The 16,533-nt window shown below is 39.9% G+C and overlaps 1 protein-coding gene across 1 annotated transcript; it reads right to left on the bottom strand.

The window, feature by feature from the left end:
- Window positions 6,774-7,775, bottom strand: LOC109847841. The gene has a single exon (XM_020417078.1). The coding sequence runs from the start codon at window positions 7,773-7,775 to the stop codon at window positions 6,774-6,776; it is 1,002 nt and encodes a 333-aa protein (XP_020272667.1).

Below are 16,533 nucleotides of genomic sequence, written 5' to 3'. Positions count from 1 at the left end.
TACCCCAAGACCGTTAAGCGGCAGCTCATAATATGCACAGTACGAGGAACTGGACAGGTGTTGAGTCGACCTGAGCATTCATAAATACGACTCACTTCGGCTGTCCGAGTCAGGAGACTGATCCGCCAGCATTCGGCGAACTGTCCAAACCCACTCGAGTGCCAGGAACATGCTTTCCCACCTCTCTTGACCTGAAAAGAGAAGGCACGGCACTCCAGGCCCGCCGAATAGCCGTCTACAGTACAGGTGAGCAGACAGATGTCAAAACAGTCTGCACCCTCATAAATGCGACTCACCTCAGTTGTCCAAGCAACGGGCAAGAGCCGCCTCACATCCCATAATTCAAGGAGTAGTCAAGCTGTCCTTCTTCCATTTAAAAGCCCCTTCTAGCACACTGTAGAAGGAGGTCGAAAAACTTGGAGAAAGCAGTTGAGACCAAGCTGTTCGCATAATCCTTGTGTTACAGCACCACTGCCTAGTTCCGAGCTCCGATCGCCGGCGAACTAAGCAGACTCGAACTCTTTCGACTCGAGCTTCTACTGTGTACTGAAGCTCTCCAGCAACTTCGATCGAACGGTCCAAGGGAAGCAGACTCGACACGAGCATCGAGTGAAGCGTCCTACAGCCACCTAAAGTCCCCACACTAAACAAAGAGGGCATTCCCTCTGCTTCTGTTGTAAACATTTGATTATTAGTTTGTAATAAGCTTCCTTATTAATACAAACGAAACTCCCTGTTTTCGGGAAATCAAATTTTCACCCTACACCATGTCAGCATCCTCAGCTGGTACAACCTCATGACCATCACAATTCAAAAAATCAGGTGTGAAATAGGACCAATTAGCGTGAACATGGATGGTCGTGCGATCAGGATCAGGGAGTGGGAAAAGATAATTATCCTGAAAACATAACCATAACCTATTGCCCTTATTACTAATCAATTTCATATGTAGACAAGCATCGAGGTTAATGGACGCACTAGGGCTTAATGGATGAAGTCCATCTACAAATTCTCCTAAACCCATCCCGTAAGCTAAAGTGGTAATCAAGCCACCTAACACAATTCTTCCACTTGTTGCTCTCGCTGCACGACACATATGATGAATCATAAAAGCTCCAGTGTCAACCTTATGTCCCTCAACCATGGCACATAAAAGATAGAGTTCTCTCTGACACATGACTCCATCACTCTCACCTCGACCAAAAATAGTGAAAGCCATGAACCTCTGTAAATATCTAAAGCATGAGTTATAAACAGCAGAGGCTCGTGACAAAGAGGGATCATAGGTTCTTTGAGCGGTAGAGCGTGCGATAGAAATCCAAAAGGGGGTCAAGTTAAAATTTTTAGGAACAATTCTAGCCCCACCCTCCGGAAAACCAAATATCTGATTTAATTATGCTAATGTAAGGGTGTGAGACTGATTAAATAGCCTGAAAGTGATTTTCCCTTCCTTTACGCCCTCACCATTAAATAAAACAGCATCAAGAGAGCTCAAAAATTCGAGAGTAATACGCTCGTACATAGGATGTTTAGCCTCTACAAAATTTAACCAACCAACCCGTTTTATAAGGTACGAAACATCATCCCAAAGTCCTAACTCATGCAAACAGTTTTCATCCAAGTAGCGGGTACTCAGAATTCCCCGCTTAACCAATGTATTATATCTAGATTGTTGCCGTGCATTGACAAATTCTATAGCATGAGGGTTTTGGGGAGGGGGAGAGTTACCTTTGCGTCGTCGCGCTGTAGAAATTAAAGCTCCCTGACTAGGCCGTCCGCGCTTAGGTCCCATTTAGTCTCTCAAAATGCAATTGATAGCAGATTTTGAAGGCAGTTGCTGGCTGGCGTGAAATGGAGTTGGTGTTGCAGTGGCGAACTCGAAACAGTAGTGGGGGATTTTGGTCGGCCGCTGGTTATGAGGGGATGAATGGTTGGTCTGAGAGTGGGGGTGGTTTCTGCAGTGATGAAGGGGAGAGAGGCCTGGTTGCGGTGATGAAGGATGGGGGCGGGGGTCATCGTGGTGAGCGGCGTCGGAGATGACAGCGCTGGCTGATTTGAAGAGGTGAAGGCGGTGTAGATCGATGCTCTGGTCGAGAATCGAAGAGGGGCGACGGAGATGGTCGGCGATGGTTGATGCGCGGTGGTGATGACGAAGCTCGGAGTCGGGGAGATGAAAGGGGAGCGGCGGTTCGCTGATCGGAGAGGGGAATCGGGTGTTGGTGTGAGGGAGATGGCGGTCGGAGGTGATTGCTGAGGATGGGATGCGGTCGGTGATCGGCGATCCGGTCGGAGATGCGGTGTTGAGAAGGAGGATTGGGTTGGTGTGACATGTGGTCGAGGGATGAAGGTATGGGCGGCGGCTGAATTGGGCTTGGTAGGTTCGAAGAAGAGGGTGGCGGTTTTTGAGGGATTTTCTGTTTTTTTTTCTTTTTACCCGCAGCGAACGCACAGGTGTGGTGCGGGTGTTAGAGTCTGGAAAAAAAAAATTCGTGAACCAGGGGTGTGTGGCGGACCGTGGGTGTGTGGCGGACGGGTTGTGCAGCTCTGGAATTAGTTGTCCAGCTTTCCCTGCAGCGAGCCATGGTGTGGCGCTAACACCCCCCCTGGGTAGTGGTAAGGGATCACTGTCACTGCCCATTTTAACTCCTTTTTTTCTGCAGGTTTTTTTTTTTTTGATATGCCATGTTCTCCCTTCTTCTCACCTGCATGATTGAAAATGTTATAAGTTAAATTTGTGCCGATCCAATTGCCTAAAAAAATAAAAATAAAATGAAATAAAATAAAATAAGATAAATAAAATGGATGAAAACTTGGGTTGCCTCCCAAGAAGCGCTCGTTTATGGTCATGAGCTCGACCCCTTTTTCTTTTAATTCTCCGACAAAGGGGGATCTGAAAGGGTATACGTGACCCCTTTCTCGTGCTGTTCCCCTACAATGTAGTACTTCAATCGTTGCCCATTCACCTTGAAAGATCCCGTTGTTTCACTCCAAACTTCAACAACTCCACTAGAAAAAACCTCACGGATTTGAAAAGGTCCGGACCAACGAGATTTGAGCTTGCCCGGAAAAAGCTTCAAACGAGAGTTGAAAAGTAGCACCATATCTCCTTGATTAAACTCTCTTCGAAGAATATTCTTGTCGTGCCATCGTTTAGTCCTTTCTTTATAAATACGAGCATTCTCATACGAATCCAAACGCAACTCATCTAGCTCATGAAGTTGAAGCTTTCTTTTCTCACCTGCGGTCTTCATATCAAAATTGAGGAGTTTGATAGCCCAATACGCCTTGTGCTCTAACTCAACTGGGAGATGACACGATTTGCCATATACCAATTTGAATGGTGTCATACCTATGGGCGTTTTGTATGCAGTTCGATAGGCCCATAAAGCATCTGTGAGTTTCATAGACCAATCCTTTCTTGAACAATTAACTGTTTTCTCCAAAATACTCTTAATTTCACGATTCGAAACTTCCACTTGACCACTAGTTTGAGGATGATATGGCGTGGCAACATTATGAGTGACCCCATATTGTTTTAAAAGACCTTCGAATTTTCTTTCAATGAAGTGTGAACCTCCATCACTAGTCACCGTTCGTGGCACCCCAAATCTTGGAAAAATAACATTTTTGAATAGTTTCACAACAACTTTAGCATCGTTGGTGGGGGATGCTATCGCTTCTACCTACTTGGAGACGTAGTCCACCGCCACTAAAATGAACTTGTTGTTACAGGACGACGGAAACGGTCCCATAAAATCTATTCCCCACACATCAAAGACTTCAATTTTCAAGATGGAGTGTAAAGGCATCTCATGTCGCTTCAAAATATTCCCGGTCCTCTGACAACTATCACAAGATATCACAAACTGTCTTGCATCCCGGAAAAGACTCGGCCAATAGAAACCTGATTGTAGAACTTTTGCAGCTATTTTTGAAGTACTTGCATGTCCTCCGTAAGAAGATGAATGGCAGTGATGGAGAATACTTGTAACCTCATTTTCAGGAACGCACCTTCTAAGCATCCCATCAACACACCGTTTGTATAGAAATGGTTCATCCCAAAAATAATACTTCAAGTCAGCAAAGAACTTCTTTTTCTGTTGATAGCTCAGATCTGGAGGCAAGACTCCACACACTAGGTAGTTGACGAAGTCCGCATACCATGGTGCATCCAATCTTTCAATGGCTAACAACTGATCATCTGGGAAAGAGTCATCGATCGGTAGTTCATCCTCCTCCTTATCATGTGATTCTTGCTTCATCCTCGACAAATGGTCTGCCACCAAATTTTCCGTCCCTTTCTTGTCCTTGATCTCTAGGTCAAATTCTTGCAAAAGTAGTATCCATCGGATCAACCTAGGCTTGGCATCTTGCTTGCTCAAAAGATATTTGATGGCGGAGTGGTCGGTATAAACGATGACTTTGGACCCCACTAAGTAAGACCTGAACTTGTCAAAGGCGAATACAACTGCTAATAGCTCCTTTTTAGTGGTAGCGTAGTTAACTTGGGCTTCATCAAGAGTGCGACTAGCATAATAAATTGCATGAACTATCTTGTTCTTCCTTTGGCCCAACACAGCACCAACCACATAATCACTTGCATCAGTCATGACTTCAAATGGGAGATTCCAGTCCGGCGGTTGCATAATAGGAGTTGTTATCAATGCTTCTTTCAACCTGCAAAAAGCATCAAGACATTCGTCAGTGAAATCAAAGGTAGCATCTTTAAGAAGAAGGTTAGTTAAGGGTTTTGAAATTTTTGAGAAATCTTTGATGAAACGCCGATAGAAACCGGCATGTCCCAAGAAACTTCTTACTCCCCTAACCGACGTTGGTGGAGGCAATTTTTCAATGACTTCCACTTTTGATCGATCAACCTCAATTCCACGCTCAGACACCTTGTTCCCTAAAACTATTCCATCCCTTACCATAAAATGACATTTCTCCCAGTTTAGGACTAAATTAACTTCTTCGCAACGCTGCAAAACTCGAGACAAGTTAGATAAACAACCATCAAAAGTAGTTCCATACACGGAGAAGTCATCCATAAACACGCCCATAATATCATCTATAAAATCAGAGAAAATGGCCATCATACATCGTTGAAAAGTGGCGGGGGTATTACAAAGACCAAAAGGCATGCGCTTATAAGCAAAGGTCCCATAGGGACAGGTAAAAGTGGTCTTTTTCTGGTCACTAGGATGGATAGGAATTTGGAAAAATCCCGAATACCCATCTAAATAACAAAAATATGAATGCCTAGCCAACCTTTCCAACATTTGGTCTATAAAGGGAAGCCGAAAATGATCTTTTCGGGTTGCCTTGTTCAATTTCCTATAATCAATACACATCCTCCAACCCGTAACCATCCTAGTAGGGATAAGTTTGTTATTTGCATTCTTAACTACGGTCACACCTCCCTTTTTAGGAACCACATGAACCGGGCTAACCCATTCACTATCAGAAATAGGATAGATTACCCCAGAATCTAGTAGCTTAAGCACTTCCTTTTTAACCACTTCTTTCATGTTAGGATTTAATCTACGTTGGTGTTCTATAGAGGGTTTATGATCATCTTCCAAGAGAATTCTATGCATGCAAATTGATGGATTAATTCCCTTAATATCGTTCATGGTGTATCCTATGACCTTGCGATGCATCCTAAGTGTTCTAAGCAACTTATCAGTTCCATTTTTATTCAGACATGCATTCACAATCACAAGATAAGTAAAATTAGGGCCAAGAAATTCATACCTTAAAGAGGAAGGGAGGGGTTTTAATTCTACCTTTGGTGCATTATCCTCTTCACGAATAGAACCTTTTGTCTCTAGCATCAATCTTTCAAGCTTTGCATTTCGAAGTGGAGCAGTTGATGTTGATTCTAAAGATTGAGCATACGCGGCTACCTCGGGGTCTTCATCATTTATTGAACTGTCGTATACCAAACACTTCTCAAGTGGATCAGCTGAGTTATGGTTTGCAACTTGCTCATGGGTACACTTGTCAATGACGTCAACCCTGTAACAAATTTTATCAGTTAGAGAGAGTTTCATAGTATTGGTTAAATCAAATTCTACCGTCTCCCCTCCAATATTTAGAGAGAGCCTTCCATTTTAACATCGATTAGAGCACCTGCAGTAGCAAGAAAGGGTCTTCCTAATATAATTAGAATGTTAGAATCTTCTTCTATTTCCAAAATAACGAAATCAACCGGGATAAAGAACTTACCGACCTGGATAGGTACATCTTCAAGTATACCTACCGGATATTTTACCAATCGATCCGCCAATTGGAGTGATATCGTGGTTGGCTTCAAATCACCTATGCCAAGCTTCTTACAAATAGACATTGACATCAAACTTACGCTTGCACCTAAATCACACAAAGCATTGTTAATAGAGACATTACCAATAACACAAGGAATAGAAAATAAACCTGGATCCTTAAGCTTAGGAGGCAGGTTATTCTGGATGATAGCACTACACTCCTCAGTAAGGGCCACAGTCTCATATTCTTCCAACTTCCTTTTGTTAGATAGGATCTCTTTCAAGAACTTAGCATAAGAAGGCATTTGAGAAATAGTTTCAGTGAACGGGATATTGATGTGTAACTTTTTTAAAATCTCTAAAAATTTTCTGAACTGCTTTTCTAACTTAGCCTTAGCTAACCTTTGGGGAAAGGGTAGAGGAGGCTTGTAAGGAGCGGGGGCCACATATTTTTCAACTTTTTCTTCTTCTTGTGTTTGGGTCTCATTATCCACATCTATCACATTTTCATTTTTTTTCTTCATGATGACCATCCACCCCATCATTTTCCTTCATCTTGGGTCCCTCATATTGTTTTCCACTTCTAAGAGTTATAGCATTCACATGACTCCTGGAATTTGTCTCGGGTTGTCCAAGTAGCATGCCTGAAGGCCTAGAGGAAGAGCTAACATTTTGTGCCAATTGGGTGACTTGTGTCTCTAACATCTTGTTATGCGTAGCTAGGGAATCCATCTTAGAGGCCAATTGTTTTACCACCTCATTCGTGGTTTGTTGTTGCTGCTTAAACTCTTCATTCAATTTTGATTGAGTCGTCACAAACTTCTCCATCATATTTTCCAAATTTGACTTTTGAGAAGGGAAATTGGATTGAGGAGCACGAAAACCAGGTGGACCAAAATTAGATGCAGGCATGGGATTTCCAGGTGGGTTTCTATAAGAAAAATTAGGATGATTCCTCCACCCCGGATTATAAGTATTGGAGAATGGGTCTCCCTTCTGATTAAAGTTATTAACATAGTTAACTTGCTCATTACCAGAAGTATCAATGGATGGGGGGTTTCCTAATTGACATTGAAGTGCAGAATGACCCACATAGCCACATATCTCACACGAAATTGAAGTAGACGCCACAGAATTAATACTCAAGCCTTCGACTTTCTTAAATAAAGCATCAACTTTAGATGATATATGGTCTAAAGCATCTATTTCATACTTGCCTCCTTTTGATGTCTGAGGAGCACGCTCGTTTGCCCATTGATAGTGATTCTGAGCCATGTCTTCAATGAGAGTGTATGCCTCGTCTATTGTTTTGTTCATCAAAGCTCCTCCTGCAGCAGCATCAACAGTCATCCGTGTGTTGTAAGTGAGCCCATTATAGAAGGTGTGAACAATTAACCACTTCTCCAGTCCACGGTGAGGACACATCCTCAATAATTCCTTGTAGCGTTCCCAAGCTTCATAAAGTGACTCTCCTTCCTTCTGTACAAAGCTTGTGATCTGGTTTCTCATCTGTGCTGTTTTACTTGGAGAAAAATACTTTGCAAGAAACGCTCTGGACAAATGATCCCAAGTGGTGATGGACCCAGCTGGCAATGAGTGCAACCAAGCCTAGCCTTGTCCCTTAGAGAGAACGAAAATAATCTGAGTCGAATAGCATCATTGGTCACTCCATTAAGTTTCAAAGTGTCGCAATACTCCAAGAAAATCGATAGGTGGAGGTTCGGGTCTTCAGTAGCACCTCCTCCAAACTGATTCTGCTGAACCATTGAGAGCAGTGATGGTTTCAGCTCAAAGTTATTAGCTTCAACATTGGGCCTTGTAATGCTTGACTGTGTGCCTTGAGCATTTGGGGCTACGAAATCCTTAAGAAGCTGATTTTGATCTCCCATCGTAGCTTGTTCTGTGTTCCTTTGTTCCCTTATAGACCTTCTTATGTTTACAAGAGTCACCGATAGTTCAGGATTGTTTTCGTCGTTTACTTCTGTTTGATTCCCTTGCATAAAAGAAAGTGAGAAGAAAAGAGAAAAAAAATCTAGTCTAGTTTAATAACGTAAGCACTCAATATTAACACCGTAGTCCCCGGCAACGGTGCCAAAAACTTGATAGGCAAAATATGTAAGCGCACAGACTCGTTGTAGCTATCAAGGTCGATCCCACAGGGACTAGGGTTAATTACCAAATTTCACGTTATTAGACTAGCTAAACTAATGAGTAAATTAGAAGAGATAAAAATTAAAAGAAATAAAATAATAACTAATCAGGTGGAATTCAATATAATGAAGAGCCAGGATTGGGTTATCACCACAACTTTGATGCTCAATGATGAATTATTTTAGTTCTCGGTGTTGGTTTAAACTAAAAAGGGTGAATTAGCCTAAATTAATCTAAAGCCTTTTTCAAGGTCTAAAGATCGTGCCTAATTAATCTTAATTAACCTACTTTCGTGGAATTAAGATTAAGCTAAACCCATTAAGCTTTATGCTAACCCAAATCAAATCCCCAAGGAATCTAGCCTACTTTCGTGGTTCGAGCTCCTTGCTTAATTTCTAGAGATCCGGTATTAATCTTCACCTTTCAGTCCTTCAATTAATTACCTATGATTGCTAATACGGTGATCAAGCGAATCAACAAAATTAAAAACACTAGAAATCAAGTTTAAAGATTTAAACTTTCACCAAGAACCTATATCAATTCATCATCAATCACCAAAAAGTTAGGTTCTTTCCCAATCCTAGACAAGAAATCTACTCATACATGATTGGGATAAGAGAATATATCAAATAATTATGCAAATCAATCATAAGAAGAAATAAATCAAAGAGAGGAAAGAATTAACCCGTCTTTCAATTGAGATCTTCAAAATTAAAACTTGCAATTCAATCTTGTACAAGAAATTAGTATCTTTCTTCAATACTTGAACTCCAAAATAATTGCTAATTGATGGCTAAGAGAACATAACAAAAGATATCTAAAACCCTAAGTCAAAACATCTATTTATATGTCCACAAAAATCTAGAAAATAACTAATTCCCACGCCACAGGTGTGGTCTGCACCACACCAGGGTGTGGTGGGGGCTGTTTTGCTGATTTTGTGCTTGTTTCTTCAGTTTTTGGTATTTTGGCTATAACTTTTGCGTCCGACCTCGGAATGAGGTGATTCAAATTGAATTGGAAACATGTTGAAGAGATCTACAACTTTTATCTTTTGAGTTTTCTTGATTCGAACTTTATCATGGTTGAATTTCCAATTCTTCATACTCGTGCATCCGTTTTCTTCACGAACCATGCCTTCGAAATCTTATTGTTGCTTCAAACTCTTGTATAACTTCCAACAATTATCAAATCTTTCAATCTTGAGCCAATACCTACATATAAGAACACAAACAACAGCAGTATCCTCGATCTAAACACGAAATATGCATTAAAAATCCATAAATCATGCTTGAAACACACTAAGATAATGCATATTTTACGTGTTTATCAGGAGAACAAACGAGGATCTACATGAAAAGTTGGAAAAATTCTAACTTTTGAATTGACAAAAGTTTGGAAAAATTACCCCCCATATGAAGTGACAGCGGGCTCCTCTCTCTTGGCCGCTTGAGAGGCCGATCTACCTCGGGAAGCATGAGATCTCTTGGGAGAAATGATAAAAAATGATTTTTATCGAAAATCCTACAAAAGAAAGTTAGGTTTTTAAGATAAAAACATGAAAATATCCAAGAGGTGGTCTAGGGGGCTTGGCTTTTACCAAGAATCAAAGGAAAAATAAGCTTGGTGAAAAGAAATGAGAGTTAGAAGAACATACCTCGAAGAAAAAGTGATGAAGCCCTAGGTTCTTCAAGCAAAATACGACGAAATCCAAGGAAAAAGGAAGGGGAACATTGATTTTTGATTTTTTTGGGTAGTTATTTTGTGAGATTAGTTGTGATGAATTTGTGGTTTATTTGTGATGCAGAGCACTTGGAGCTCAGGGAGCAATCTGAAGAATAGTATTCCTTTGAAATTCCTTTTGAAATTCTTGTTGAGTTTAATTTGATAACTGGGTAAGAGTTTAATTTTGTTTATGGTGTTCAATTTGTTCAATTTGTTTAATTTGATAACTGGGTAAGAGTTTAATTTGTTTACTGTTAGGTATTTGAATGATAATTGCGTATTAGTTTGTTTATGGTGTTCAATTTTAGTCTGGGTTTAGGATTTGAGTTTATTATATGTTTCATTCGAATGGTATACTTGGTATGATAATGAGAATGGGTTTGGGATTTTAGGCTGGGTTTAGTTTAATTTTGTTTTTCTGTTACTATGAGACAATCAACAAGCCATCCAAGCTTATAAAGTTATAAAATTTAACTTTGTAATGGTATACAAAAGGGACTTTATACACTATATCATCCAGTGCAAGAGAAAACTAACACCAGTGCAAGAGAAAACTAAATCAATTACCAAATCCTCAAACCATTCCCCATGCATACTTTCCAATTTAATTGGAACAACAACAGACTTCCACGTCTTGAACATTCAACATGAGAGAACACTACTAGTAGGTCAGCAAGAATATATGGAAACCACCAGTTAGTTGTCATGCAAAAGGGACTTCATACCTTATATCATCCAGTTTATTTTTGTTTATTTTTGTTTTCATATGTTGACATTAGTTTATTTTTGTTTTCATATGTTAGACATTGCTTGCATAAATCTTCATTGAAAAGATGAAGGAAAAAGAGTGGGTGTGGCTCCACGGGTAAGAATCATATCTTAATCTGTTGGTTCACCAATACTTGTAAAGTTGTAGTAATTTAACTAGATCTGGAATGTATTTTGTTCTTGCTCTTTTTCTTTGAAAATCATAGATCCACCCTTAAGTACCAACAAAAAGCATTACAATTTGTAAAGACAGCTGAAAAGAATTTGGGATTTCCTACAAGGATGTTCTGCCCTTGTACGGAATGTCGTAATATGAGCCATCAAGATGGAAGTACAATTTTTGAACACTTGGTTACAAAGGGGATGGATCTTTCGTACCGAATGAAATCACATTGGAATAAGCATGGAGAGAAACAAGAAAGTGGTGAGAAGCTTGATTATGAAGCCACTAAGGACGAGACATATAACTTATTCCAAGCTGCCTACTTTATAGATGAAGAACTTGTTCAGCCTATACCTATTAATGAACCTTCTGAACATGGACATGGTGACGAGTTCATAAGGAGACTAGAAGAAGTACAAACTCCTTTGTATCCAGGCTGCGAAAGTTACACAAAGTTGTCAGCCATTGTAGATTTGTATGGACTCAAAGGCAGGCAAGAGTGGATTATCAAGTAAACATTTCAATGAGTTGTTAGGTATCATTAAACGTATGTTGCCAAAGGACAATGTTTTGCTAGATTCAGCCGCCTCGATTAAAAGCTTCCTCAAGATATTTGACATGGGGTATGAAAAGATTCACGCTTGTGTGAATGATTGCTGTCTCTTTAGAAAGAAGTATGAGGAACTGGACAACTGTCCAACATGTGGTGCTTCAAGATGGAAGATAAATAAGCGTAGTAAAGAAATCAGAAAAGGCGTTCCAGTTAAGGTTTTGAGATATTTTCCTATTATTCCTAGATTTAAAAGGATGTTCAGGTCTTCACAAATGGCTAAAGATTTGAGATGGCATTTTGATAACAAAAGCACAGACGGGAAAATGCGTCACCCTGTTGATTCTTTAGCTTGGGACCTGGTTAATGATAAATGGCCCTCATTTGCAGCTGATCCATGTAATCTCAGACTTGGACTTGCTACTGATGGTTTCAACCCGTTCTCCATCTTAAGCTCTAAATATAGTTGTTGGCCGGTAATGCTTGTGAATTATAATTTGCCTCCTATGTTGTGCATGAAGAAAGATAATATTATGCTAACATTGCTGATTCCTGGTCCAAAGCAACCGGGAAACGACATAGATATCTATTTGCAACCACTTGTAGATGATTTGCAATTGTTGTGGGAGAATGGGGTTGAGGCTTATGATGCATTTAGCAAATCAACTTTCAATTTGAAGACAATGTTGATGTGGACTATAAATGACTTTCCAGCATATGGAAATCTTGCTGGCTGTTCTACAAAAGGAAGAAAAGCATGCCCTATATGTGGGAAAAATACACATCATAGATGGTTACGCTTCAGCAGGAAGTTTTCATACATGGGTCACAGGAAATTTCTGAAACCCTCACATCCATACCGAAGAAAGAAATCGTGGTTTGATAATAGTGTAGAGCATGGCAGCAAGCCCAGAGCCTTAACAGGTCACAATATTTCTGTTGTTCTAAATGATTTTCCAAATGATTTTGGAAAAGGTGGAGACAAAAAAAGAAAAAGGAATAATAATGAGAATGATGGTGATGATGATGAGGATGAGGATGACACAAGTGACATTGATAACAATACGTCGCGGGCTTGTTCGCGTTCCGATTCCCTGGTATTTTGGGAAGCGGGGCGTGACAGTGGTCCCTAGTCAAATGATTTCACTGGCCTAGCCCTCTCACTTCTGACACATATGTCAGCTTTGTGAATACATGTCACATCAGTATAGTAAATCACTTTACACTATTTTTACAACTACAAACAAATAATTGAAAAGGAGGAAAGCTGACATTGGGATCCACTTTTTTACACTTTCCATCCTTTTACATAGTAAAAACTTACAACCAAACAGCCCCTAATCTCCTTACATAAAATATTCTGTATTAATATAATTGAAGGGAGGAGTAAAGCTCTTGTAAAAATTTAAGTGGATATGAAAACAATAATCTCTTGTCCACTTAAGGGTGTGTTTGGATTTCAATGGGATAAAGGGAAGTTAAGGGAAACTAGGTGAGAGAAGGGAAGTGTAATAACCGAAATTTTTCGATCTTGACTCAAATAATTTTTTTTGGTATTTTAAATATTAAATTTTATTTTTAAAAGAGTAGTAATAAATTACCCAATTTTCCAGAATTTTCTATGATTTAAAAATCTGATTTTATAATTATTTTAATAGTTTTGTTAATTATAAATTAAATATTTTATCAATGAAAAAAAAAGAAAAAAAGAAAAAAAAACTTTTAATAATTGTTAAAGCTTTATGATTTAAAAATCCAAATTTATATTTATTTAGCTAATTATAAATTAAATTATCATTAATTAACTCTTGTTATTCATTTTGTAACTTTTAATTATTTTTGTTAAAATAAATAAATAAATAAATAATACAATAGGAGATAAACCCCATCCACGTCAGTTACCTCTATCATCTGCGCTGTTCATGAATCACGCGCACCGTAAACTTAGACTAAGCAGCTCATGATTTTCTAATCAATCTGTGCTGTTCATGAATCATGCGCACCGTAAACTTAGACTAAGCAGCTCATGATTTTCTAATCAATCATATCTTAAATTTTTTATTATGAAAATTTTTTATTTAAACCCTCACCCAACCCCTTTCTCGTGCTCACAGTCTCTCTCTCTCTCTCTCTCTCTCTCTCTCTCTCTGCCTCAACTCCACCAACCCAGATCCCACGCCTCCTTCCTCCGTCCTCCGACCTCGCCACCGCCCTCCCGAGCTTGCCGCCTCCCTCGCCGTCAAACCCGCCTCCACCGGTTCAGTCAGCGCTCGCGCAGAGCTCCGCTCCCTCACCCACGGCCACCCCGACCTCCAAGCCGCACCGCCGCCGTCCCCATTCCCAAGCTCCTGCGACCGCCCAACCACCGAACCTAACGACCAGCAGCACCACCTCCGCCCCTCCCTGCTCGTCGCGACACAGCCAGCCGCGCTGCACCTCCACCCCTCTCGCCCGCTGTCCCAAACAGTCCCTCGTCCATCACGCCGCCTCTCACCTCTGCCGTCGCCTCACCAGCGCCAGTCGAGCTCCCCAACTCCTCTCCTCAGCCTTTGCTCGACGCCCCTGACCCGCTGCCAGTCTCCTCTTGCTGCTCCTCCCTGACCACAGCCCCACCCAAGCTCGTCCAGCATCTTTTCCCCTCGCCGACGACCCTTGAACCGTGCCGGACCACCTCCGCCCTCCTCCTGTTCGCCAACAACCGCCAACCTCCACCGCGGTCGCCTCCGAGCTCGCCCAACTCCCCAGATCCGAGTCCATCCGTGCCGAGCACACTCCTCGCGCTCGTCGCCTAGCGCGGATCCGTTGTCTCGCACCGTCGACGTCGATTCATTCAACGAAACCGAGGCAAGATCTCTATTCTTGCTCAGTACAATTTTAGATTGATCACAGATTAATTATGCATAAGAACTCGTTTCTCGAATAATTATTCGTTACAAATATAGAACTGTCGTGAACATATTGAACTGAGAACTATAACGTATAGAACTGTCATGAACGAAATGGACTGTGAACAATAACGTATGACCATTCACGTTGTAATACATATACTGTGATGACCTACACGGATTTATTTGACGAATGATATTAAAAAGTACAAAAATAATATTGTGATAATAGATACTGTAAAGATAAAATAAAATAAAAATATTTTAGATTAATTTATAATTTTAAAGAATTTATTTGACAAAATAATCATTTTAAAATAAGTATAATAAATTATTTGGTGAAAAATCATTTTAGAGTAATTATAATAAATTAATAGAATTTATTTGACAAAAGAATTATTTTAGAATAATTATAAATAATTTAAAAGAATTTATTTTAGAATAAGTATCAATTTAGAATAATTTTAATAATTTAAGAGAGTTTTATAAAAGGAATTATTTTAGACCATTTATAAAAAAAATTAAAGGATTTATTTTAGAAAAGGGATTATTATGAATTATTCATGATTTATGTTTCTTAATTTTAATTATGTGATATGCTATGATATTGTTGTATATGATTAGTTGCATTTATTACTCTTTGTTATGTTTGAGAACCGTTAGAAATTCATAACTAGTGTGGCCTGGTGTGTGCTGTTTAAGACGTAGAAACTTGTGTGTATGTTAATTTAGAAAAACAAGAGAGTTGGGGTGGGAAAGTCATGGTTCATGTGATCGGATAAGGCTGTTGATGTATCTTCCAGTCTCACTCCAGTGGTTGGTGTCGCCACTGGGGTTGGTTTGTAGGGCTAAAGTGAAGTGTGTACATCACTTTGGTCAGTGAGAAATTTATTTCGTCACCCGGGTTCTGTTTGAAGTTCGAACCAAGCAGAAAACAGATTGCGTGTAGTCCTCTAGGCCGCATGTGTAGCGGGATTGGATACACGTAGGGGATTTGTGAACAGTCAGTTATCCAATGATATGAACGTTGACTCTGTGTGAGATATGTACCAGTGACCTGTTATACAATGACTAGTAGTATGACCTCGTTACTTGGATGATTAGTTTGATCGCTAGTTGCATGACCTTGTTACCGATCGATTTTAGATTCTTATGATTATTATATTTTAGTCTGATTATTATATTTTAGTGATGTATTTCATTTAGATTATTACTATTATTATTATTATTGTTCTTGTATTGGTCGTTCGACCATTTCTACTTTTTTTGTGGGATCTTGCCGTGTGCCATACACACTGACGTACACCTGTTTTCTCTGGTGTACGTCATATTTAGAGGATGGACAGGTCTAGTATGATGATGCATTAAAGCAGGAGTATGCCCAGGCCCAGTCGGAGTGTCTTCTAGGTGGAACAGAAGAACAGACGGAAGCTTAGTCTTTTCTTTTACGTAGTCACTGATGGACACCAGATTACTTATGTAGTACCTTATCCTTTAGTCTTTCGAGGGACTTAGTTATTTTTGCAGTACTTCCTTCTTATTTTGGTGGACTATGTATTTTCTTATTTTAGTTGGACTGTTTTGTAATAAGGGCATGTTTGACCCAAACTTTGTGTCTCGAATAATATCCCATTTGTGATATGTCTCTTTTTATTCTGAGTTTGTCTATTATATTATTATTGATTGTGATCGGGGACTTGTGCCTTTGCATTGTATTTATTTCCAGACGATTAGCGTATTAGGTTGAGGAGAAACGATTATTTTATTTATTCTCCTTAATCTAATACGTCGCGGGCTTGTTCACGTTCCGATTCTCCTGTATTTTGGGAAGCGGGCGTGACAGGAAGGGAAGGGAAGGGAGTTCCCTTCCCCTTGGTTACACCCCAATTTGGGGGGTAACAAATTTTATACTATTAGGGGGTGAACCAAGGGGAACTAGGGTGAATAACTTCACCTCCTAAATGTTCCCAAACAAGGTGAATGGTTTTCCTAACTTCCCTTCACCCTTATTCCCCTCAATCCAAA

Source organism: Asparagus officinalis, chromosome 7 (genome assembly GCF_001876935.1).
Source record: "Asparagus officinalis chromosome 7, Aspof.V1, whole genome shotgun sequence".
Classification (NCBI taxonomy): domain Eukaryota; kingdom Viridiplantae; phylum Streptophyta; class Magnoliopsida; order Asparagales; family Asparagaceae; genus Asparagus; species Asparagus officinalis.
The sequence above is the reverse complement of the archived record's forward strand: the minus strand, read 5'-3'. Positions and strand labels throughout refer to the sequence as shown.